The sequence below is a fragment of the Psammomys obesus genome, unplaced genomic scaffold (genome assembly GCF_907164565.1).
Source record: "Psammomys obesus unplaced genomic scaffold, mPsaObe1.curated_primary_1811, whole genome shotgun sequence".
Lineage (NCBI taxonomy): Eukaryota > Metazoa > Chordata > Mammalia > Rodentia > Muridae > Psammomys > Psammomys obesus.
The window spans coordinates 1-23895 of NW_026590800.1; the positions used below are offsets into that span (position 1 = coordinate 1).

General features: G+C 55.7%; 3 protein-coding genes across 3 annotated transcripts in view; 2 read left to right on the forward strand and 1 right to left on the reverse strand.

Moving 5' to 3' along the window:
- Window positions 1-5326: 5326 nt before the first annotated feature.
- On the forward strand, window positions 5327-16176 carry Fance (FA complementation group E; the record flags this gene model as incomplete). The annotated part of the gene is made up of 10 exons (XM_055608995.1): window positions 5327-5730; window positions 7928-8534; window positions 9160-9204; window positions 9450-9518; window positions 9736-9879; window positions 10091-10214; window positions 10346-10424; window positions 11873-11939; window positions 13491-13616; window positions 15754-16176. Coding segments are annotated over 10 exons (1767 nt in total), but the record flags the coding sequence as incomplete, so codon positions are not given.
- A 1956-nt stretch (window positions 16177-18132) lies between these two features.
- Rpl10a (ribosomal protein L10a) lies at window positions 18133-20612 on the forward strand. The gene is made up of 6 exons (XM_055608996.1): window positions 18133-18213; window positions 18425-18499; window positions 18587-18667; window positions 18997-19145; window positions 20028-20200; window positions 20414-20612. The coding sequence occupies exons 1-6, from the start codon at window positions 18209-18211 to the stop codon at window positions 20582-20584; spliced, it is 654 nt and encodes a 217-aa protein (XP_055464971.1). The 5' UTR covers window positions 18133-18208; the 3' UTR covers window positions 20585-20612.
- Window positions 20613-21461: 849 nt separating this feature from the next.
- LOC129678270 (transcriptional enhancer factor TEF-5) overlaps window positions 21462-23895 on the reverse strand; it is a gene marked incomplete at its 5' end in the record, with an annotated part of 2701 nt that continues 267 nt past the window's right edge. Inside the window, 5 exon segments of the mRNA XM_055608997.1 lie at window positions 21462-22619; window positions 22712-22864; window positions 22945-23085; window positions 23223-23396; window positions 23513-23646. Of these exon segments, the coding sequence (XP_055464972.1) occupies window positions 22506-22619; window positions 22712-22864; window positions 22945-23085; window positions 23223-23396; window positions 23513-23539 (609 nt within the window). The 3' untranslated portion in view covers window positions 21462-22505.

A 23895-nucleotide genomic window follows, 5' to 3' on the forward strand; every position in this document is an offset into this window, starting at 1 on the left:
ATAGATAGATAGATAGATAGATAGATAGATAGATAGATAGATAGATAAAACAGGGCGTTGGTGGCACATGCCTTCAAAAGCCCAGGCTACACAGAGAAACCCTGTCTCAGAAAAACAAAACAACAACAAAAAGAAACCGGTGTGGCTCAAGTCTGGTGGTGGTGAGCACGCCTTTAATCCCAGCACTCAGGAGGCAGAGGCAGAGGGTCTCTGAGCTGGAGGTCTATAGAGAGAGTCTGAGGACATCCAGGGCTACACAGAGAAACCCTGTTTCAGAAAGAAAAAAGAGAAAGAAAAGGAAGGAATGAAGAAAGTGAGAGAGAGAAAAAAGAAAGAAGGAAAGAAAAAAAGAGACAGAAAAGAGCAAGCAAGCAAGAAACTCAGTGGTTAGGAACACTGGCTGTTCTTCCAGAGGACCTGGCTTCAATTCCTAAACCCCACACGGTGGCTCACAACTCTGTAACTCTAGTGCCAGGAGACCCAGCACCCTCTCTGGGCTGTGCAGACAGCAGGCACCAAAGTGGTACACAGATCCATATACAGGAAAACACACATAAAACGAAGAGTAACTCAACCTACTCGAGAGCAGGGAGGAAAAGAGAAAACAAACACAGGTCCTTCTGGGCTGGGTTGGTGGCTCAGCTGGCAGGCTGCTCGCCTAGCTCAAGGGCGGCTCTGGCTTCCATCCTCATGACCACATTCACCCAGTGTGAGGGCACGCAGCTGTAATCCCAGCATCCAGGTGGAGGAGGCAGGAAGAACAGAAGGTCAATGTTGTTCTTGGCTACACAGCAAATTTGAGGCCAGCCTGTTCAAGAGATTATATCAAAACATTAAAAAAAAAATGTGTTGGGTGTATTTACCTTTAACCCTAGCATTTAGGAAGCAGAGGCAGAAGCAGGCAGAGTTGGAGGCCAGCTTGATGTAGTGAGAATTCTGGAATCTTGGTTCCTTAAAAAACAGAGATATAAGATATGTTTTAATTTTAATCCCGGGTTTAGGGCTGTGGGGCTGCTTGGGACTGTCCCCAGCAGCTGGTCATGATTTGCCTCTTGCTCTAGCAGAAGCATGGTTTTGCCGGCTGCAGATCATTTCTGCGATCCTGTGATGTGTGGAATTCTGGGAACTTTTCAGAGGGCACATAAATGCAAGAAACCCAAGAGTCTGGTAAAGGCGGGAAGAAGAGTCAGTCACACAGTAGCAAAGACCAGTTACAGCTTGATCTGGGAGCGAATTCCAGCTGGGGCTACATAATGGCAGCCTGTCTCTAAACAAAACCAAACCAAAAGTCACCCAAAGCTCCCAGCACAGGTGTTGACATGGCTGGTGTCACGTAGGGGCCAGGAAAGGGAAGCTGGAGGGCTCCCATGGGGCCACCGCGTGGAGCCTTCCTGGCGGCAGTTTTAGGACAGGGGAAGGACAGTTGTTTTGCGGCAGTTCTGCTGCTGTGTGGTTTGAGGGTCCTGTGTCTGTCAGGAGTACCCGGAGCGTGAGCAGGACCCAGCTTGTCCTGGATTAGAGGAGAGGACTCCTCCGTGGAGTCCTTACTACCCTGGCTGGCCTCCCTGAGGCCATAGCCTCTCCGGCCTGATCAATCAACATCCGTCAGCAGGCAGCTGCGCCAGCCAAGGCCACACATAGCCCAACACACTGTTCTAGCTTGAACACAGAAGCACATCTGAGGCTTATCTGTGACCTCCCTCCTTGAATGTTACTAGTAGAAATTCCTTATAAAAAGGAGAGAAGTTTCCCCAGTCTGCTGGCTGAGACAGAAGTCTAGAGGGGTAGCCCCTGAGGCGCTTCACTGCCACCTGCTGGAAGACGGTGGTTTTACCGCCCACCTAAAAAGTCCGCCACATTAAGTGCTTTGAGACTGTCTATTAAACTGGCAGCACTCCCTGCCTGTCTGGAGGGCTTGGGAAAACACGGCCTGACACCGATGGTCCATCTCTCCTTTTATACTGACTCTCAACCAGAACTGCTTCCAGCCCTCCATTTGGGGAAAAGGCTTTCAAATCTGACTGAATGGCCCTACACCAGGTCCCGCCTGACCTCGGCCACTAGTCCCCAGCTGGTGTCCCTATTTAAGTAGGTTTAGCAAGTGTGGCCTTGCTAGAGAAAGTATATACCCGGGGCCAGCTTTGAGGGTGTAAAGCTGTGTGCCATTCCCAGTTGGCTGCAGTTTAGGCTCAGCTGTTCCTACTCTGGCCCTACTCTGGCCATCACGGGCTCCTAACCCTGTGGAACCATAAGCCCCAGTAAACTCTTATAGGGTTGCCTTGGTCATGGTGTTTTTGTTGTTGTTGCTGCTGCTGCTGTTTTAAAAGATTGGTTTTTCTGTGCGTTGGTGTTGTGTGGCGTTCTGCCTGCATGTCTGTGAGAGGGTGCCAGATCCTCTGGGCTGGAGTTACACACGGTTGTGAGCTGCCATGTCAGTGCTGGGAATTGAACTCCAGTCCTCTGGAAGAGCAGCAGCCAATGCTCTTAAATGTCAAGTCCGTCTCCCCCCCCCCCCCCCATAGTGCTTGATTGCAGCTACAGAAATGTAACTAACACAGTATCCATGGAGGCCGGGGTGCGGCTCAGTCAGTCTGATGGCCCAGCAGGCACAGCCCTCGTTACTCCTCGCTGAGAGTTTGGGCACACACGCCTGGAAGCCCAGTACTTGGGAGATGGAGGCAGAGGCTCAGAAGGTCCGCAGCATCCTCAGTGGTGTCCAGTGGGCAGCAGCCTGTGTTACTTGAGAACCTCCTTTAAAGAAATATCCACCATAAACGTGATGTGTTACCATCTGATGCCTACCCGCATGGTGGCAGTGTTGAACTGTGCCCAGACTGCCTGACAAAGCAGGCTGGGGTCAAAGCCAAAGCCTTCTGGGTTTCTCTCTCTCCTTTATGGTGTTGGGACCAGCATCGTTCCTAGAGACCATCAAGCTGGAAAATGGAAAAAGTTGTGTTCTTCCCAGGTTGTACCCTGGCCTTGGCCGTGTGTGTGTGTGTGTGTGTGTGTGTGTGTGTGTGTGTGTGTGAACATTAGTTCTATCCTTGGCCTTCTGCAGTAGGAACTGCTTGAAAGAACAGGGGAGGGGGAGGGGCCTGCGGGGTGGAAATATTAGTGATGGATGCTTATCTCCCTGGGGCTTTGGTGGCAAAGCCTCCACCTCAGTCCCTGTGAGCTCCAGCTTCCCAGCTTGGGGTCATGGGGGTGGGAAGGAGAGAGTCCCACCATGAGGAACGTTCTTAACTGCTCTACAGTTTTGTTTTTTTTTTTTTTAACTTCACCGTCTTGTAGGAGGATTTTGGAAGAAAATCAATAAAACTCTCCCCGTGCTGTCTGAAGAATGTTCTAGCCCTGCCCTGTCCTTAAGGGGCCATCTGTTGTGTTTGGCCTCTGGGAGATTTGTACACTCCTCAGAGGACAGGGACGTACTGTTTTGGACCTCCCTGAACCTGAAAAGGCTTAGAGTCTTCCAGGGTCCCTGAACTGGGTTTAGAACTCCACCCCAGTTCTGTCCAGATGGCCCAAATGCAGAACCTTAGGGAGTGAGGCTGCAGTCGAGGTGCGGCAGGCTCTCTGGCATGCATGACCCTGGCTGCACTTCTCGGGGTCCACATTCCCCACTGCTTCTTCCTGGAACACCAGAGATCTGCTCCCGTCCAGTACTGGAGAGAGAAGGTTTATTATTATTATTATCATTTGCCTTTGTGAATTATTTATTTGTGAATAAGTAAAGACCCTGTCTTTCCCAGCAGTTCCTCAGACTCATTCTCCTGAAAGAAAGAAAGAAAGAAAGAAAGAAAGAGTTCTGACTCCAAGTCAAATTAGTTCAAAATACTGCCATGGCTTCCCAAAATATTGAGAGTGGAAAGCCAATGTCTTCTATCTGACCTCAAGCCCAGTGACCTCTCTGGTCCCCGGGGTCATTGCTCTGTTTCTTCTCTGCCTGCAGTGATCTCTTTACAGGCTCACTGACCTGCTCTTTATCAGGTTCATCTTGCCTGGTTAGCCTGTTAGAAGGCATCTCACTTTATCTCCCGTCTTCATTCTTCCTGAAAGTAGTCACCACAGTCCAGATATTTAGTAATCTGTGGCTGGAGAGAACGCTCATCAGTTAAGAGCCTGTGTTGCTGGTTTTCAGGGGACCAACGTTCAGAACTCCAGCTCCAGGGACTTGAAGTCCTGTGGCCTCCCAGGGAATGTACACACCATATAGACACATATACCCCAAATACACCTGCACATGCCCCGTACACACGATTAAAAGGAGCTGGAGAGATGGCTCAGTGGTTAAGAACAGTAACCGGGGGCTGGAGAGATGGCTCAGTGGATGAGAGCACTGCCTGCTCCTCCCGAGGTCCTGAGTCCAATTCCCAGCAACCACATCATGCTCACAAACACCTATACTGCATCTTCTGGCATGCAGGCATACATGCAGATAGTGTACTCACTCATACATAAAATAAAACAAATCTTAGAAGAGAAAGAAGAAGGAAGAAGAGAAAGAAAAAGGAAGAAGAGGCGTAGAGTGGTAACTGGGAGCCAGGCCTGGTGGCGCACGCCTGTAATCCCGGCACTCAAGGAGGCAGAGGCAGGCAGATTGCTCTGAGTTTGAGGCCAGCCTGATCTACAAAAGGGAGTCCAGGATAACCAGGGCTACACAGAGAAATGTTGTCTCAAAAAAAACAAAGAGAGAGCGAGAGTGAGCGAGAGAGAGACTGGTAACTTCTTGTTGGAGACAGGGTTTGTTTCCCAGCATATACATGAAGTTTCAACTGCCTGTAGCTCAAATTCCAAAGAATTTGATACACACACACACCACACACACACACACACACACACACACACACACACACACACACACACGGAAAAAAGAAAAATGGAGACATGGCAAGATGGCTCAGCGGTTAAGAGCACTGGCTGCTTTTGCAGAGGACCTGGGTTCATTCCCAGCATCCCCGTGTAAGCGCGCAACCACCTATAACTCCAACCCCGAGGGATGTGACGCCCTCTTCTGGCCTCCGACCGCACCGTGGTGCACTGAAATGCTTGCAGGCAAACCCCACCCCCACAAAAATGGAAACAAAAAAGAAGTGCGGAAGGAATAAGATTGAGGCAGCAGTCTAGGACCAGCCCCTCCAGCAAGCGCCGACCGGATTGGCTCCAGTCGCTGAAACCGGCCCCGCCCCCTCACTTTCTATTCCCTATAACCTATGGCGCTGGTTAAGCCCCTTCCTGATGGCTCTTCTCGCTCCGCCCCCAGGCCCCGCCCCTTCCCGGGCGCGCTCTCTAACGGGTCAGGTTAGGCGCTAGCCCCGCCCCTCTCTAGCCACTCCCTTTCCTGTCCCGCCCCGAGCGCCAAGCCCCGCCTCAAAGGGCGGGGCTGAGGCGGGGCTCTGGCCCTCGCTGTTTCTCCCGCGCGCTTGGCTGTGCGCGAGCGGTGGAGCGGTGCGACCGCCGCGTGTCCCGCCCGCCGCCCCGCGTCGGCTCCGCGCTGGAGAGGTCGGTGCCGGACACCGTGGCCTCGGCCGGGGCGGCGCCCTGGGCCGCCCTGGAGGCCCCCGCCCGCCTCCTGCTGCAGGCGCTGCAGGCGGGGCCCGAGGGCGCGCGTCGCGGCCTGGGGGTTCTGCGCGCCCTGGGCCGCCGCGCCGAGCACTTCCCTTGGGACGGCTTCCTGGAGGCGCTGGGCCGCGCAGAGCCCGAGGTGCGGGGCCCCGACGGCCGCCTGGAGCTGTGAGTCCCCGCCCGTGGCCCCCGCCTCCCCGCCGCTTATTTGTCTGCTTGGGTCAGGGTTTCATCTCGCTCAGGCCGGCCTCGATCTCAGGATTACCAGCCTACGCCCCAGCCTGGCTGAGACACGCCCTTTGTCAGGCATAATTCTAAGTGCAGAGTGATATTGTTTGCCTGCATCCATCCCTTTAAAAACGTTGGGCCGGAGAGAAGGCTCAGAGGTTAAGGGCACTGGTTCTTCCGAGGGTCCTGAGTTCAATTCCCAGCAACCACATGATGGCTTACAACCATCTACAATGATATACAGGCAGAATACTGTATACATAATAAATAAGTCTTAAGAAAGAAAAACAAAATGTTGCAGGAGGCAGAGGATCTCTTCAAGTTCAAGGCCAGCCAGGGCTGCATAGAAAGACCCCGTCAAAACAACAATAGAAAAAAAATAAAAATAAAAAAGTACCTCGAAGCCGGGTGTGGTGAAGTGTGGGAGGCAGAGGCAGGCGGATCTCTGTGATTTTGAGGCCTGGTTTACAGAGTGAGTCCAGGACAGTCAAGGCTGCTCAGAGAAACCGCGTCTCCAAAAGCAAAAACAAAAAAAGTACCTCCAATACAGATGTACTTATGTCTTAGGTTGGGTGGACATCGGTGTTAAAATACAGGCCATACAGCGTAGGGTGTAATTTCAGCAACCAGGAAGCTGAGACAGGAGGATTGCTTCAAGTTGGGAGCCTGGGCTGTATGGCTGGCAAAACCATATTAAAAAGAAAAAAGACGTTACTTAATCCGATGTGTTAGGTAATGGAATAAGGCCTGATGAGTTTCAGCTTTTCCAAACACCGTTCACCTTACGGCAGAGGTGGGACACACTCCCTTAGGTGTTCCTGGTTAAGTTCTGAGTGACTTTGAACCTTTTTGTGGACGACAAGGGATTCCCTCTAGGAGCTTGAGTGTCGGCCTGCCTTTTTTCTTCTTTTCCCTCAGTCTCACCCTTTATTTAGTTGTGTGTGTGTACATGTTCTGGCGTACACACATGGACGTTGGGACTCGGCTGAAGTAGCTTCTCTTAGACCACAAATTCTATTTTCTTACTCTGACACTAGTTGATTCCCTCTGACATAACAGCCGTTTCCCATGAGTTAAAAAGTATATTTTCTCTAGCCTCATAGGCCAGGCACCTCTGTGTGATGATGAAGAAGTAGCCCTGGAGTGGGGAGGAGTGATCACAGGGTCGGTTGCTTCGGGTCACACAGGCTCTGCACTGCCGCCCCAGCAAAACCCTAGAGAGCTGAATGTGTGGGGCCCTGAGGGCCCTGGAGGACAGGGCTGAGGGAGAGGATGCCGGTTCTGGCAGCAGCTGCCCCTTAGGAGCTGTAAAGGGTGAAGGGTTATTGCCCAGCTCCTGCTTCGAGGCCCGCTTGCTGTGTGAAGCCCTTTCTGGTGTAGATTCTGACACAGCTTCTAAGAACAGGGCTTCCCTGGTGCCTGTTGGCTATCTCTGACTCTCCTGTCCCCTTTCCATCGTCAGCAACTCTTATTTATCAATTTTTTTGTTTGTTTCACTTTATTTTTCAAGACAGGGTTTCTCTGTGTAGCCCTGGCTGTCCTGGACTCCCTCTGTAAGTCAGGCTGGCCTCAGACTCACAGAGATCTTGCCTTTGCCTCCCCGAGTGCTGGGATCACAGGCGTGCGCCACCGAACCTGGCCGAGATACTTATTTTATGTACATTGGTGTTTTTCCCGCATGCATGTCTGTGTGAGGGTGTCAAATTACTTGGAGCTGGATTACAGATAGTTGTGAGCTGTCATGTGGGTGCTGGGAATTGAACTAGGGTCTTCTGAAGAGCAGCCAGTGCTCTTAGCCCCTGAGCCATCTCTCCAGCCATGTTGTTTTGTTTTTGAGACAGTCTCATTGTGTAGCTTTGCTGGCCTCAAACCCATGGAGATCTGTCTGCCTTAGCTTCACAAGTGCCACGATTAAAGGTGTGTGCCACCAAAGCTGGGCCCCTATCCTCAGCAGCTGTTTGGGGCACCACCACCCATTCCCTGGGCCTCTCTACCACAGTGCCCCAAAGGTACGGTACATGTCTGTAATTAGCGCTTAGGGCGCCAAGGCAGGAGGATTGAGCGGTCAAGGCCAGCCTGGGTGACGTAGTGAGATCCCCAACTCAGAAAGCAAAAAGAAAGCTTCGATTGTTTTCAGGGTTCCACTGTTGCTGCGGTTGCCTGGGGTCTGCCGGAAAAACCTGATGTGCCTGCTGATGGCTGTTCGACCCTCGTTACCTGAGAGCGGCCTCCGATCTGTGCTGCAGCTGGCCCAGCAGGACACAGCGTCTAACCCTGATGCCTGGCTCCACGCCCTGGCGGAGCTGCTGCGAAGGGATGTGGGGCTCCCAGGCCCGGCGGGGGGTGCCTCACCATTATCCACAAGCTGTCGGTCACAGCTCCAAGACCTGTGTGGGCGGCTGGGCCAGGGCGGGAGGGGCCTGAAATCAGCCCTGGCTGCAGATCCTGAGCCAGAGGACAGGCACTCTCAGCTTTGTGGGAAACGGAGCAAGGAGCCAGAGGAAGAGCCTGCCAGCCCTGAGTCAGAGAGAGCCCCTAAGAGGTTCCGGGGTTGTGAGGAGGACTCGGCGGCGGCGGAAGGAAAGGACCAGGAAGAGGGACCCCAGCTGGAGTCCTGGGAATCACCTTCCAAAGGTGCAGGAGGTGTGGTGCCTGACGCTGAAGCCCAGATGCCTGAGGCCAGCCCAGGTGCTGAGGAGGCCGAGCGTCCAGCCCAGACTGTGGAGTTGCCCAAAGTTGTCCAGGTACTGGAGCTGGGGATCTGGGTTCAGGATGGTCCTTCACAGTGATGGTGAAAGCTGGTTCAGACACGTTCCCCTACAGGGACTCTCTAACCCATAGATCAGGGATAAGGGCTGGGGTGTGGAGGAGGGAAGGAGAGGAGCTTCCCCTCCCCAAACTGATGTGGATGAGGAGGGGCTTACAGGAGCCGGAACCTGTCCTGGTGGTCTACAGTATGCGATTGAAGGGTCCAGCCCCGCCGCTCTGCCCTGTGCTGAGTCATGCCAGCAGCTAGCCAGCCAGCCTGCCCATACTGGGTCTACCTGCCCACTGAGGCTGGATGCAGAAAAGACAAAGCAGTGGGCTGGCCTTCGCACAAGCCTGCTCTAGGCATCTTGAAAGATGGCATTGCCTTTGCCCATCAGCTCCCGTTGGTCCTTCCCCCTCTTCAAAGTCTTTATTTTACGTGTGTGCCCACGGAGGCCAGAAGAGGGTGTGCGGTCTCCCGGAGCTAGAGTGACAGGTGATTGCAAGCAGCGCAGTGTGGGCGCTGGAACTGCGCACAGCTCCTCTGGAAGAACGCTGAGCTGCAGGGGGAGCTGAGCGCCTGCTGCAGTACAGGGATGACGGCTGCTCTCTCCTCCGCAGGACCAGGTCCCCAGGCTGCAGGAGCTGCTGAAGGCCTTCCAGGAGGTGACCGGCTCACCCTGTTCCCTAAAGCCCTTTTGGCTTCTGTCTGTACTTTAGCGGTGCCCAGGGAAGCCCCAGATAACGGACCCTGGCATGGGGCTGGGTAGGAGGGAAAGCTGAGGACAGTCACCATGGCGCCAAGGTTGGACAGGCCGTCACCCCCGGGAAGCCCTTTGGTTGTGCCTCCCAAGAGCGGCCTCTGACCCTCACAGCACCTGCCAGCCTTTACTCGGGATTTGCCTCCCCAGGGCCTGGAGGGCTTGGAAGAGCAGCTCTCAGTGGACCTGCAGTGTCTCCATGAGTGTAGTCCCAGCCAGGTGAGCTTCCACCTCTGCCCCTGCCTCTGTTTCCCCACCTCCCGTGGAGCTCAGGGAGGGGCTTGCCTTTTTCAGCCTCTTCAGCGGGGTCACCTGGAGTCGGTGATCAGTCCGTGGTTCCGGCTCTCCCTCCCACGAACCCCGCTCTGCCCTTCCTGTTGCCCCCTGGGCTGTGGCACAGCAGAACCAGCTAATGTCCTCGCTGTCCCCCACCCAGATGGAGGTGCTCTGCAGCCAGCTGCAGCTGCCCCAGCTCCCTGACGGATGCGTCCTGCAGCTCTGCAGCCGCCTGCTGGGTCTCACGCCAGCCCTCAGCATCGCCAGCGCCTCCGTGCTGGCCAGGAGCCTCTTTCTGGATCGGGTGGGTTCAGGGCCACCAGGCCAGGAATGGGGGGTCCTCTTGAGTCCCCAGGAAGGGGTTTGGGAGAGGGGCCGAGGGGTGGGCCCCTGACTGCATGTCCTCATACATGTGACTTCCTCCCAGATGGGCTTTCAGGTTTGGGAGCCAGTGTGACCCTAGACAGATCCGCTGGGCTTTTCCCCTATAACTTTGTCCCCTCCCTGGTGACTAGATCCTCTCGCTGCCGGCCTCCGCCTCCAGGCTGCTCAGAGCTGCCCTGGTCTCCTTCTGCGTGAAGTATACCTACGCTGTGTGCAAGGCTGTGCTCTGTCCCCTGCTGCAGGACCCGGGCGTAGGTGTGTGGAGAGCCAGCCCAGGCCCCTCTGTGCCCTCCCCCCTTCCCCCCTTCCCCCCTTCCCCCGGTGAAGTGGCCCCTTCCCTGTCGCCCTTCTGCCCTCCTCAGCCCTCTCTCCTGTCTCCCGCCCAGGTCCCGCCCAGGCCGAGTTACTGTGTTCCCTTATGAAGGATGGGTCTCTGGAGCCGGACATGCAGCTCCAGATCCTGGGGTAAGTGAGTATGCAGGCTTCTTCCCAGCCAGGCCTGCGTGAGGCCATGGCTTCATCCCCAGCACCACACACGTACACACACACACACACACACACACACACACACACCCATGCACACGCGCCATGGCACTGGGGTCTAACTCTGCCATGTTGCTGTCTGTCTGTCTACCTATCTAATCTACCTTGATCTATCTAACTATCTGTCTGTCTATCTATCTAATCTACCTTGATCGATCTATCTATCTATCTATCTATCTATCTATCTATCTATCTATCTATCTATCTTTGAGGCAGGGTTTCATGTAGCCCAGGCTGGCCTTGAGCATAACTTTGTAGCTGAGGCTGGCCTTGAAATCCCATCCACCTCGCTCCCAAGCGCCAGGGTTATAAGCGCACGGTGGCACACTGGCCTGAGCTCCTCACTCCTGTGTCTGAGCCGGCAGTCATTGTGGGGTTTTTCCAGGCGCGTTCGATAGTGTGTATGTGAGTTCTCAGGAGATCTGACACCCACGGTGCTGGGTGCTGCTCACTGGGAGAGCACGTGCCTGGCACATATGAGGCCCAGCACCAAATTCATGTAACCTTTCTAGTATACAGTAAGTGCTCAAAATTGGCATTAAGTTCAGGCCGTTAAATTGAAGAATGGCTGGGCATTAGTGGTGTAGTGGAGGCAGGAGGAATAGGTGTTTAGACTAGCCTTGGCTATATGTTAAGTTTAGGGCTAGCCTGGGCTACATTATTTCCTAAATGATACAGAGCCTGTGGGAGACAGCTCAGCAGTTAGGTGTACATGGTTCTGGAAGACCCAAGTTTGGGCCCCAGCCCCAGTGTCAGGTGGCTAGGGTGCCTGTAATTAGCTCTGACACTAGTAGCCTGGCCACCTGATCGTGGTGGCACACACAGGTACACACAGTTTAAAAGAGTAAAAATCTTAAGCAAAACACAAAATAAGGCTGGAGAGATGACTCAGCGGGAAGGGCCCTCATAGCCATCACGCCTGACCCCATGAGCTTAAGTCCTGGAATCCACACGGTGGAAACAGGGTAGGTGCCCCTGAGATGGATGGGAAAGCAGATTCCACAGCCAGAGCAGAAACCAGAAATGCTGACTGGGAGCCAGACTTGATGGCTCACGTGTCAGATGTCAGCACTCAGGAGGAAGTGAGGCAGGAGGATTGCTTCGAGTTCTAGGCCGACCAGTCCTTTTGGTTTTCCAAGACACGGTTTCTCTGTGTAGTCCTGGCTGTCAGACTCACCGTGTAGACCAGGCCGGCCTTGACCTCAGAGGTCTGTCTGCACCGCCGCGCCCAGCTTGTGAGGCTTTCATTTTAAAAGAAAAAGATCCTGGCTGGGTGCCTGGGGGGACGGGGCACTGCTCAGATAATGCCAGCGGCTGCTCGGGGACCGTGTGGGTGGGAGGACGGCCTTCCTTAGCGGTGTCGTCTGCAGGCAGGTCCTGGAGCTGGCGTGGCGGGAGGAGGCCTTCCTGGTGTTGCAGGCGCTGCTGGAACGGCAGGTGAGCGGGCTGCCTGAGAGGGCTTCGCTGTTAGGCAGGCAGGCCGCCATTACGATATTATTCTTGTCACTTGTTATTTTGAGACAGGGGCTCATGTAATCCGGGCTGGCTTTGCGCTCACAGTGTAGAAACATGACTTGTCTTCCCCCTACCCCTGTCCTTCCATGATTGGTGTACGACACCATTCCTGGCTCCTGTCATTTTTTCGTCTTAGGTAACTAGTTAATTACCTTTCTTGCTGTGATAAATTAGCTCACAAAGTCAACTTGAAGAAGGAAGGCTTGGCCATCTCTAACATGAACTCATGGGCTGCCTCTTTGATCACCTCCACCTGACGGGGGAGCAGCCTTACCCATCCACAGAGAAAGACAAAGAAGCCAGTCCTGTTAGACTAGCGTCAGAGGGAAGGGGAGGAGGACCTCCCCTATCAGTGGACTGGGGGAGGGGCATAGGAGAAGAAGAGAGAGGGAGGAAGGGTGGGATTGGGAGGGGATGGGAGAGGGGGCTACAGTTGGGATACAAAATGAATAAACTGTAATTAATAAAAATTTTAAAAAAAGGCAGGTTTGGTTTTGGCTTCCAGCTTAAGGATACAGCTAGTCATGTTGGGAGAGGTGTGGGGAGACAGAGGCTGAGGCTGCTGGTTCCGTGGGGTCCACATACAGAAACTGAAGAGGACCCCAGCCCGAGTGATGGTGCCTCCTGCCTTCAAGGAGGACCTTCCTTTAGTGGAGCCTTGCGGGGTGCCCTCATGGACATGCCCACAGGTGTATTTCCATAGGGACTGGAAATCTGTCTAGTTGGCGGATGAAAGTGGAGCATCACAGTGGCTGACTGTGGCTGTTCCTGCCCAGGTTTCCTTCTCTGAGAGTGTGGTGAGATTTCAAGATGGTGGGTGTGAGGTGCTGACTGCCACCTCATACTGATGAAGAGCTGGCGTGTCCCTCAGGACCTCAGCGCACCTCCCCCCCTTCAGTCAGGCTTCAACCACTGAGGCAGGCTAGAGCCCCTGGCTCCCCCATGGCCCTGGTCTGAGCAAGGGCAGTGAAGCCATGGCTATGCTGTCTCGTTTGTCTTCTTCACAGCCCTCAGTTACTTTGAGTTCTGTTGTCCAGTTGTGGGGATGGGGCTTAACTTGGTGTGTTAGCATCCCCTTACTGTGACAAAATGCCAGAGGCAAAAAGCAGGGAGAAAGGCTGGCATAGGTTCACAGTTCAGAGTTTCTCCCTGTTGTTGGCGCCTTTGCTCCTAGGCCTGTTGGAGGCGCCAACATGGAGGAAGGAGCGGGTGATAGGTAGGCCGCTTGGATCGTGGCAGCTGCGAAGCAGAGGGAGAGCAGGGACCAGGCTACCACCGCCCCCTTTAGACAAACCCCAGTGTCTGAAGGCTGCACCATCTCCCGGCACCTCGCCCTGGGACCACGTCTTCAGCACTTGAGTTTGTGGAGGAACATTCTAGAGAACTCTTTTCAGCTTCCTGCTAGGAAATGGAGAGCTTGGGTTTGAACCAGGGCTGCCCTTGTATCACTGTCCCATGTCCCAATGTGTGCAGGTGGAGATGACCTCTGAGGTGTTCAGTGTCTTGGTGCAGAGGCTCTGCAAAGAGGGACCCACAGCCACCACCTCCATGGCCTATGCCAAGCTGATGCTGACAGTGATGACCAAGTACCAGGCCAGTGTGAGTATAACAGGCTCATTCATCCAGCCGGTATCTCTATGATGGTGGGATGTGGGCCTTTGAGACGGTAGGAAAGCCCATCATGCTGACCTTCTCCTTGAGCTGACCCTGTCCCCAGCCGTCATCCCTGGGAGGAGCCGTGCACAGGCATTTGGTGACAAAGGAGCAGAGCAGCTAAGCTTTATTGGGGATTGGGACTGAGGATGGTGATTCTGTGGGGCAGGCTGAGCCAGGAGAATAGCTATAAGTCCAAGGCCAGTCTGGGCTACATAATGAGACAAATACAAAATACAAAAATAAAGCCAGGTATGGTGGTAAATGCCCAGCATTAGGGAGGCAGAGGTAGGTAGGTAGGTGATTATGTGTTTGAGGCCAACCTGGTCTACAAAGTGAGTTCCAGGACAGCCAGAGCTATGTAAACACCCTGTTCCATCATGAAGAAGATGATGGTGATGATGACGATGGTGATGATGATAATGGTGATGATGATGATGTGATAGGAGGGGAGGGCTGGGAGGAGCCCAGTTGGCAGAGTGCTTGCCTAGCATACACAAAACCTGGGCTCAGTTCTGAATACTCTGTAAACTGGATGAGGCAGACATGTGATCCGAGCACTGAGCGGCAGAGGCAGGAGGATCAGAAGTTCAGGGCCAGCCTTGAACATGTGAGACTCTTGGAAGTTAAGGGAAGAAACAAGGATGTGGTCAAGACCAGTCCAAGGCCAGTCCAAGCTGTATGAGAGGTTCACTGCCATCCCACTACACATGAAAGCCGTGTAGACAAGGACTGAATTGGAAGACCGTTCGCGGCAGGGGCACGGCACGAGCGGGGCTGCCCTTGTAGGCAGGGAGAATCGGGTGGCCAAGACGAAGCTGTGGGTTGTTGATGCTTCTAGCCACAACCCAAGCGCTGTACCAAGCCTTTGAGTCTGCTTGCTCCCAGCCTGTCCCCTGCATCAAGACTCAAGATGCTGCCAGCTCCCCTCTGTCCTGCCCATCGGGCCTCACGTGGTCAGCTCCTTTTGTTGGTTTGCTTTGAGGCGGGGTCTGCTGCCTGCTTGGACTTCTCCTCTGTGCTGTGGTCCGTCTGCCTCGGCCCCCCATTCTGCTGGGCTGTCTCCTGCCACAGTGTCTGTGTCGCAGCTCCATATTACAGAGGGGACGGGTGGCAGCGGCTGCAGGCTAAGAGATTAGCTCACAATATCGAAGGCCATGGGGGGTCATGGGCCTGGGAGCTTTTCGTTTTGTTTTGTTTTGTTTTGTTTTGTTTTTAGACAAGCTCTCATGGAGCTCAGGGTGGCCTTGAGTTTGCCTTGCAGCCAAAATGACCTTGCACGTCGGACCCTCCTGTGTCCAGCTCCGAGTGCTAGGATAACAGGGTGTGCTTCTGTGGCCTGGTTCATGCAGTGCTGGGCCTGGAACTCAGGGCTTCCTGCCTGCTAGGCCCTGTAGCTTTGACTAGCTTGAACCCGCTATGCTGACTGGCCTCAGGCTCCGCCTATGCCTCCTGGGTGGTGGGCTTAAAGGCCTGGGCTCAGCTCGCTTTTTCATACAATCCAGGACCACCTGGCCAGGGGCAGCACTGCCCACAGGTGGCTGAGCCGTCATCTGTTATCTAACAATACAGAAATGCCCCTCAGTGGAGGCAGCCTCTTTACCCAGCTGTGTCAGGCTGACAGCCAAGATTGGCCATCACACAGGGAATTAGCCGAGTCCGTGATCCCAGGGAAGTGGGAGTTGGAACATGAGTATGCTGTGTAGTTTTGGAGCTCCTGGGTCCTCCAGAGACTTCTCTAGATCCTGGAAGAAGGGCTGTCCCCAGAGGCATCAGGACCTTCAGCTGCAGAGGGACCTGCCGCTGTCTTCTCTGAGGAGTGGGGTTTGGAGAGTGAAGATGTGGAGCCTGAGCCTTGTGAGAAGAAACAGGGACAGGCCAGAGAGCGAGAGCATGGCCAGAGCAGAGGGGTGGCTCAGTGGGGTGTCCCGAACTCTTGCTTCTCATCTGTAGCCCGGGAGGGCCAGGGGGCCCTGTGAGACACACCTGGGCTCCTGAGCTCTCCAGCTGGGAGAATTGCAGCCTGTGGCGGTGGGGAGATGAGGCTGGCTGCTGCGGTCCTGACCTGAGTCCTTCTGTCCAGATCACAGAGCAGCAGAGCCTGGATCTGGCCATGGCCCTAGAGCCCAACGCCACCTTCCTGAAGAAGTCCCTGCAGGCGGCACTGAGACATCTGGCCCACTGACCACCCGCAAGGACCCCCTGACCCCTCACCTTAGAACTGAGCACAGCCATCTCAGGAGTCAGCTGCCACCTGTCCAATATCCAAGCTGTGCAGAGGCCATCTTGACATCAGGAAGAGCAGAGAGGAGGCCTAGCTCCATGCTGGCTCCCACTCCTGGTCGCATCACAACATGGGGACCGTGGAGGATTGGTGCTGTACGTGAGAGCCGGGGTTCCTGTGTGCTCAGCATGAATCTGGTGCTCGGGTAGAAGTCGTGGCCCTCCTTTTTGTTTCGGAACTAAATAATTTTGTAATAGTTTTCAATAAAAAGAAGAAAGTTCACCCAAACATGGTGGCTCGCCCCGTGATCCCAACACTCAGGTAGAGGCAGGAGGACCAGGAGTTCAAGGCCAGCCTATGCTACCTGAGAGAACCTGTTCCAAAAAAAGTTTGTGCATGTGGCTGAGAGAAGGCTGATTGGGTAAAGAGCTTGCTAAATGCACCAGGATCTTAACTTGAATCCTCAGAACCCCGGTAATCCCTGCCCTTACAGTAAGGTGGGAGGGGGTGCAGCAGAATCCCCCAAAGCTGGAGGCCAGCTTAGCCTGAGACAAAATGGAAGGCAAGGACTCATCTGAGGTTGTCCTCTGACCTCCACGTTTCTGCAGTGGCGTGTTCACATGCACAACACAAATGTGGATGAACATACATGTCAGCTCCAGTGTCGGCTTTCAGGGTCTAGGCACTTGAATCCCCTTCACCTCACCCGCCCCCACCCCTGTTCACTGAGAAAAGGGTGAGGAGCCTGGAGTTGTGAAGTTAGTCCAGATCAGCCAGGTCATGTGTTACCCTCCTGCCTGGCAGGCCTGGCAGCAGCCTGCCTGAATGTGACTGGGGAGGGCTTGGGCCCGAGAACTTTTGTTTTAGTGCTGGGCCCAGAAACCGGGCTCTAACTCCTGCTAGGCTAATGCGGTACCACTGAGCTACGTCTCCAGTTTCGGGTCATGTGAGCTAGGATCGGATCTAAAGGACACCTGGGCTACCACGGACCGAAAGGGAGCAGAGAAGACACGGTGCCTACCGCACCGTGCTTTCCCTCAGCACTGTGCAGGTACCTCACCCAAAAAACATTTGGCACAAATGTTAGCCACAAAGGGTAGCCCACGCCTTTTGGTTCCCAAATTCAGGAGGCAGCGTTTGAGGCCAGCCTGGTCTACAGAGTGAGTTCCAGGACAGTCAGGGCTACATAGAGAAAGCCTGTCTTGAATAAAGAAACAAGTTTAGCACACAGATGTACCTGAATTAGCCTAGGAAAGTTCATGACGGCATCCTGCTATCAGCTGTGCAGTGGGTGGGGAGCAGAACTTTCTGGCTGCGTCAAAGACTTCCTCTGAAGTCCTGAGTCCCCAGGAAGGTGATGGAGAGGAAAGTCAGTGCAGGGATAAAGCCTGGTTTTGAGAGCAAGCTGATGCAGAGTACAGAAACACGGGAATGACTTGGTGCTCAAGAAACAAACCTGGGAACCTCGCCGTGTCGGTGACCTTTCCAGATCTATGGTAAGTTCCGGGCGAGGGTGTCCTAAAGCAGCATGCCTCCCTCCTCAAGATCCCAGTGAGTCGCCCCAGATTTGGAGGCTCCTTACGCCGATCCCTGACCCTGCTCCTCTCTGATCAGGCAAGAAGGACGTCTTTGTTTCAAGTGCCAACTAAATGAGAAAAGACGGGGGCATTTGTCCAAAGTCCACCTTGCCTGAAGGCTGAATCAGGGGCGGTTTACACAGAGAGAGGGTCAAGGCAGACTGGTGGGCGCCTCCTCCCAGGTGGAGGAGGCTTGCACTACGCTCAAATGAGGCACATCTGATGCTAATCTAGTCACAAGGCGCTTTTCATTTCTGCCGGTCTCCACTCGAGGCTCATTTCCTCGAGCTATTCCTGTCATCGGAGCCTCTGCCCACCTGCGGTGGCTGGCCCACTGCACAACACACGGGCTAGACGGGGCCCATCACCAAGTTAGGCGACGAAGGAAGACAGTCCTGCCGGGGACTGTGGAAGACACAGGTCAGGCGGAGGATCGCAAGTCGGCAGAACTCCGATCTCAGTGCCCAGCTGCGGTCCCGGTGCCGCAGCCATGAGCAAGGGAGCAGCCCAGAACCCGGACGGCCCCGAGGCAGGACCGCCCTGGAGTCCCAGCGCGGGTCTCGCGGTGCAGCCGCGTGCTGGCGCCCCCTAGAGACCGCCAAGAGCAGCGCTCCTGCAGCTTGGCGGAGCGCGAAAGGGCCGCGGACCCGAGCAAGTCTCGCGAGAACAGGAGCTCTATTTGAGCGCAAGCGCAAAGCGCTCTGTTCTCTTTTCCGGTTTTCGCCGCTGGAGTAGCCATGAGGTATGTGTGTTTACCGGGGCGCGATCCGCGGCCATCCGCTCATCCGGGTGTCCCGCGGGCACGCTGCGGCCCGACTCGGAGGCCGTTCCTGCGGCTGCTCGTGGCGCGAGCCCTCTTCCCGGCATGCTGTGGGCCACGGCGCGGGGCCCGGCGCCCGCCCTCCCGGCGTCCAGCATGGCTGGCCCTGAACCCCATCGCTTCTCCCCAACAGCAGCAAAGTCTCTCGCGACACTCTGTACGAGGCGGTGCGGGAAGTCCTGCACGGGAACCAGCGCAAACGCCGCAAGTGAGCGCGGGCCTCCCCGGGCAGGGCGGGGTGTGCGTCCCGGAAGCCGGCGGCCTGGGCTCACGCTGCCGCTGCCCTCTCGCCTAGGTTTCTGGAGACGGTGGAGTTGCAGATCAGCCTGAAGAACTATGACCCTCAGAAGGACAAACGCTTCTCGGGCACCGTCAGGTTGGCACCGCTCTGACCCCACCCAGCCCTCAGTGTTCCCGTGTGGCCTCCCCCTGAGCCCGAGGCGGGCACGGGGACACTGACGTGCCAGGGTAGTTCAGGAGTCCTGCTGCGGGCAGGCTGGCTGGACGGACCCCCACCCTGGGTCTTAAAACAAGAGGGGAGGCGTGGGGAGGCCTCGGCCGAGCCCGCCGGCTAGCCTGAGAAGCCAGGCTAGCGTTGCAGACACCTGGGTAAGACTCGGGGCTTGCTGCCACCTCAGACTCCTCCAGCCTTCTGGGCGCTCGGGACGGGCCGTGACTTGTTCTTTCCCTCCCCCCAAACTGCAGGCTCAAGTCCACTCCTCGCCCCAAGTTCTCGGTGTGCGTCCTGGGGGACCAGCAGCACTGTGATGAGGCCAAAGCCGTGGATATCCCTCACATGGACATTGAGGCGCTGAAGAAACTTAATAAGAACAAGAAGTTGGTCAAAAAGCTGGGTAGGTGCGGTTGGTCTGATGTTGGATTGGGGGGAAGGGCTCGACTTTGAGATACTGGAGATGCCCTGGCTGCCATCCTGGTGCCGAAGCTGGCTTGCCTTAATACAACTCCTGGCCAGAAGTGGCAGCGTTCATAGTGGGCTTCCCATCGGTTGGCGATTAGGAAAATAACCCCCACAGGCTTATCTGGTGGAGTCAGCCAATCAGTTGAGGCCCTCCCTTCCCAGGTGTAAGAAGTTGACCCATAGGCAGCTTTTGGTTTTTCTTGCGTTGATGGCCTGGTGGGGTCGCAAGGGGAAAGGTCTGACGGGTTGGCCTGCATGGTGGTCTAGAAGTTCCATGGGGGTGTGGTCTTGCGTTTGCAAAGGTGTTTATAGTGAGGCCAAGCATTGCACTTAAGCAAATGAAGTTAGACCTGCTTTGAGAGAAATTTGGATCGGAGGTTGAACTTTTAACTCCCTTCGAAGTGCTTAGGGGCCTGTTCTGGCACTGAGCTCTGTCCTCCATTGTCACTAAGTTGCCCAGGCTGCACCGTGGCAGTCCTGCCTCTGCTTCGGGCTTCTCTGGGCATGGTTATAGGCCAGTGCTGGGACTGCAGTTGGTGGGGCCCTCACAGCCCCTTGGTCCTGTGCAGTATGCAGTGGACTGTGGGTCATCCTGGTATGAGACCAGTGTAAGGAGCAGTGACACTTGATGGAGTTACTCAGTGGGTCTGGGGAGGCAGGTTGGTAACCACTTTTTGTTTGGGGTTTTTATGTAGCCTTGGCTCCCTGTGCCAGGACTGAAGGCGTGCGCCACCACACCCAGCTGTTGGTCATTTTAAAGGGTTGGTTTAAGTGCTTCGTGGCCTGGTCCTAAGTACCCTGTGGCTTCTCATTCCAGCCAAGAAGTATGATGCCTTTTTGGCCTCAGAGTCTCTGATTAAACAGATCCCACGTATTCTGGGCCCAGGCCTAAACAAGGCTGGCAAGTTCCCTTCCCTGCTGACACACAATGAAAACATGGTGGCCAAAGTTGATGAGGTGAAATCCACAATCAAGTTCCAGATGAAGAAGGTTGGTCTGGCCATGGTGCCTCTGGGGAGGGACTATAGTGCAAAGCCCCAAGAAACTGAATTTAGGCTCCTGAGGCAAACCCAGATAGCAGGGCTGGCTGGAGGACAGCACAGTGTAGCCTTTTGAAGAGCTCTTCACCTGGATTTGAATATTTAGTCACTGGGAAAGGGACAGCCTGCACCGTGCTGTTCCTGACCTCGTCCCTCCCCGCAGGTGCTGTGTCTGGCGGTGGCTGTTGGCCACGTGAAGATGACAGATGATGAGCTGGTCTACAACATCCACCTGGCTGTCAACTTCTTGGTGTCCTTGCTCAAGAAGAACTGGCAAAACGTCCGGGCTCTGTACATCAAGAGCACCATGGGCAAGCCCCAGCGCCTGTACTAGGACGCCCCAATAAACCTTAGCGCCACCACTCCCTTGTCTGCCTGTGACTAACTGCAGCGTGCAGTGGAGCTCAGACATAACCCGGTGTAGAGTGAGCTGCATGTGAGGATGGGTGTGGGGACGGTAACCTCAACGCGGGCACACCCCATCCCAAAGCCAAGCCTGTGTGTGGAAGGACCCTGTAGGGGCCTCTGCTTGCTCTTGTTCCATATTGGTATAAACTCGGCTCATCCCCAAGACAAGTGCTGCTGTCCTTCCTCAGTCTGCACTAGGGCCCTGTGTCCACTGTCTGACAAAACTGGGCAGAATTTAGAATTCTTGAAGGGGTCTTAAGCTAAAAGCTAATTCCGGTGTGGGCTGGTGCCATTTCCAGTGACAAGCAGAGGCTACCTGTAGGCTGCTCAGGGATGGCTCTTGGCTACCAGCCTGCAGCAGGTTTAACACCATCTTGGGCAGAGCCCTAGGGATTTGGTCTCCTGAACTCAAACCAGGCCAAAGCACTTGGTTTAAGCAGCTGCCAGAGTGCTAGAGCAGGCTAGCCAGTGAATGTGCAATGTGTCCTCTTAAATCCCATTTGCAAGGATGACGTGGGGGCCCTAGGGGTCTTGTGCATTACCAGCCAGCCCCACCCCAGCTCAAGAGTGAGTCTTGAGTCTCATTAAGACTTCAGCTCTTCAAGGGCTCATCCAGCTATTAGTGCCTAGTAATACCTAGAAATGACCTTCAGTAAACAGCCTAGCCTGACCATCTTGCACACCTGGCAGTAGCTGGCCCCCAGTCTCTGAGCTGTAGCCTGACAGGCACCAAGGTGAGGTCCCAATGCTAGGCATGCAAGTGAGTCATGAGAGGTGGTGGTTGATACACTGTCACACCTGTGTTAGTATAGGTCAGAGGTTGCATGTGGCACAACTCTTCTGACCCAGAAAACATTTAATTTTTTTTTTTTTGAGCAGGAGCCAGGCCTTGAGGAGCCCCTGCCTTGAGCCATTTATGATATAGCCCATCATAGCTGGATTTTAAAAATACACAAAAATATAATACATGTTATAAAACCTAGGTGGGGTTTGGAGGTGGCCTGAGCAGTATGCAAACGGTGAAGACCTTCAGGAAGCTCGGGCAGGATGAGGAGGGGCACAGTACTTCATTTGAAACTCATAAATACCCAGGTGGCCTGGGGACAGGCTGTGGAGGAGGAGGCTAGGGCAGGAGCCAAGGACTCTTCAAGTTCCAGCCTCCTGTTCCCTGCCACTGTCTACAGGGTCCTGAAGAAGGGGTCCCTAGTGGCCCGCGTGCTGGGGAGACTGAGGCTGTACCATCCCAGCCACGCCCCTCCCTTGGCGCCAGCCCTGTTCTAGGGAGGTAGCCGAACCTATGCTCCAGCTCTGTCCACTGCTGTGGGCCTCCATCTTGGCACTGTTGACATAGAAGACCCAGACTTGCTGTGCAAGGGGCCTAGGAACAGGCCGGCACCCAGAAGGCACTAAGAGGTGTGGGCCCTTCTCAACCCAGCTCCCAACTTGGCTCCTCGTACCAGGGCCTTCTTGCAAGCTGCCTTTCCCCAGTCTCCATTTACCCTCACCTGCCCATCACGCTCCCCTCGGGGCCAGCGACCATGCACGAAGCCCACAGGTGTCCTCTACCCCCCCCCCCGCTCTGACGTCACGTGAGGCCAGGTGGAGCGTGGGCATCTGTGGGTCGGTGCCCGGGCAGGCCACCCCACCATGTGAGCCCTCTTCTCTCCAGTAAAGCGCAGAACAGTGGCAGGGAGCGCATGTGCCATGCTGCCAAGGCCAGGGAGGCAGCCTGGGTCCCGGCCTGAAGCCAGTGGGTGGGCGAGTCCCCCAGCCCATGCCCCGGGAGCCCAGGCAGGCAGGTGTGTGGAAGATGTCCGCCTTGCATCCTTGTGGACGTCGAGGGCACGCTAGTCTTTGACAAGCTTGTAGACGTGGTGCTGGGCCCCGTGCTCGCTGGTGGAGACTTCAAAGACGAACGCGATCACCAGCAGAGTCTCCTGGGAATCCCGACTTGTGACCACCTGTGGGGGGTGGGGGGCAGGGAGAGCGGGGACTCAGCCGGGCCCTCCCCGGGCTCGCCTGGTCCCCGCTGAGCCACCAGGCCCGCCCGCACCTGCAGGATGGTGAAGTTCTCCAGGACGCTGTTCATCATGTACTTCTCCGGCAGGTGCTTGAGCTTGTGGATGAAGTTGATCATGTACTCGCACATGGGGGAGCGGTGGATGCGGTAGACGAAGCGCCCGTTCTCCGGCCGGGCGTACTCGGTCTGCGGGGTTGCGGCGGCAGCGTCACTGCGCGCCCCCCGCCCGGCCCGCCCCCCGCCCGGCCCCTGGGGCCTCCGCTCACCTCCACTTTCTCCACCACCTGCTTGCCGAAGGAGCACACCTTGGTGGAGACGCTGATGGTCATGCTGTCGGCCGAGCTGTACTGCGAGCTGACCCCGTAGAAGGCCCCGGGGCCCTCCTGAACCGTGCTGTTGAGGTCAGCCTGGGGAGGGCACCGCGTGCTGCAGAGGCCGGAGGCTAGCCTCCCGCCTCCAGTCCCAGCCACCCCCCACGCCGGTCCCGGGGGTGGGGGCGGGGGCAGGGCGAGCCGCCGTCTTGGGCGAGGAGAAGAGGCCTCACCCAGAACTTGACGAGGAAGAAGGCGTTCGGGGGCCCCTTCTCGTAGAGTTCCTTCAGCCCCCCCTTCTTCTCGGGGAACTTGTCGTAGATCTGCCGCACGTCCACCGCCTCCAGGGGTGGGTCCGAGAAGGCAGGGTTTGACTGGCCGATGTGCACGAACAGGTGTTTGCTGTACTGTGGGGAGGGCCGAGCCAGGGTCAGCCTGCAGGGGCCGACCGGCCCCGCCACCGCTGGGACCCAGGGCTGGAGGGTGGCTCACAGGCCGGTCTCCCCGCCGTCCCCCACGTTACCGTGTCGGGGTCCCGTTGCACCTCCATGAAGGCAGAATACTCCAGGAGGCGCAGGCGGGAGGAGGCGATGCTGCGGTCCTGCCACGCAGGCGCGGAGGCGGCGGCTGGGGGCAGCGGGGCCAGGGGCTCGTAACCTAGGAGGACAAGCTGTCGCTCATCTGCCCTACACCCCAAGGGGTGGTCCCGGAAGTAGTCCCGGGACGCTTTCCGTGTGCGTCTATGTATAATATATATAGACAATAATATATACAATAACATAATATATACACAATGACGTGTGCTTCCGCAGAAAACGAGACTGCAGCAGACCGAGTGGGATCACGGTACGATTTGGGTGGGTTGTTTTGTTTAGACAGGGAGTAGAAAGTTCCCAAACCCCTACA

What these genes read in the sequence shown, in the direction of transcription:
- Rpl10a (XM_055608996.1), top strand. An exon ending in CGCTTCTCGGGCACCGTCAG is followed by an intron (nt 18,668 to 18,996) that starts GTTGGCACCGCT and finishes CCCAAACTGCAG; the next exon opens with GCTCAAGTCCACTCCTCGCC. An exon ending in GAAGTTGGTCAAAAAGCTGG is followed by an intron (nt 19,146 to 20,027) that starts GTAGGTGCGGTT and finishes TTCTCATTCCAG; the next exon opens with CCAAGAAGTATGATGCCTTT.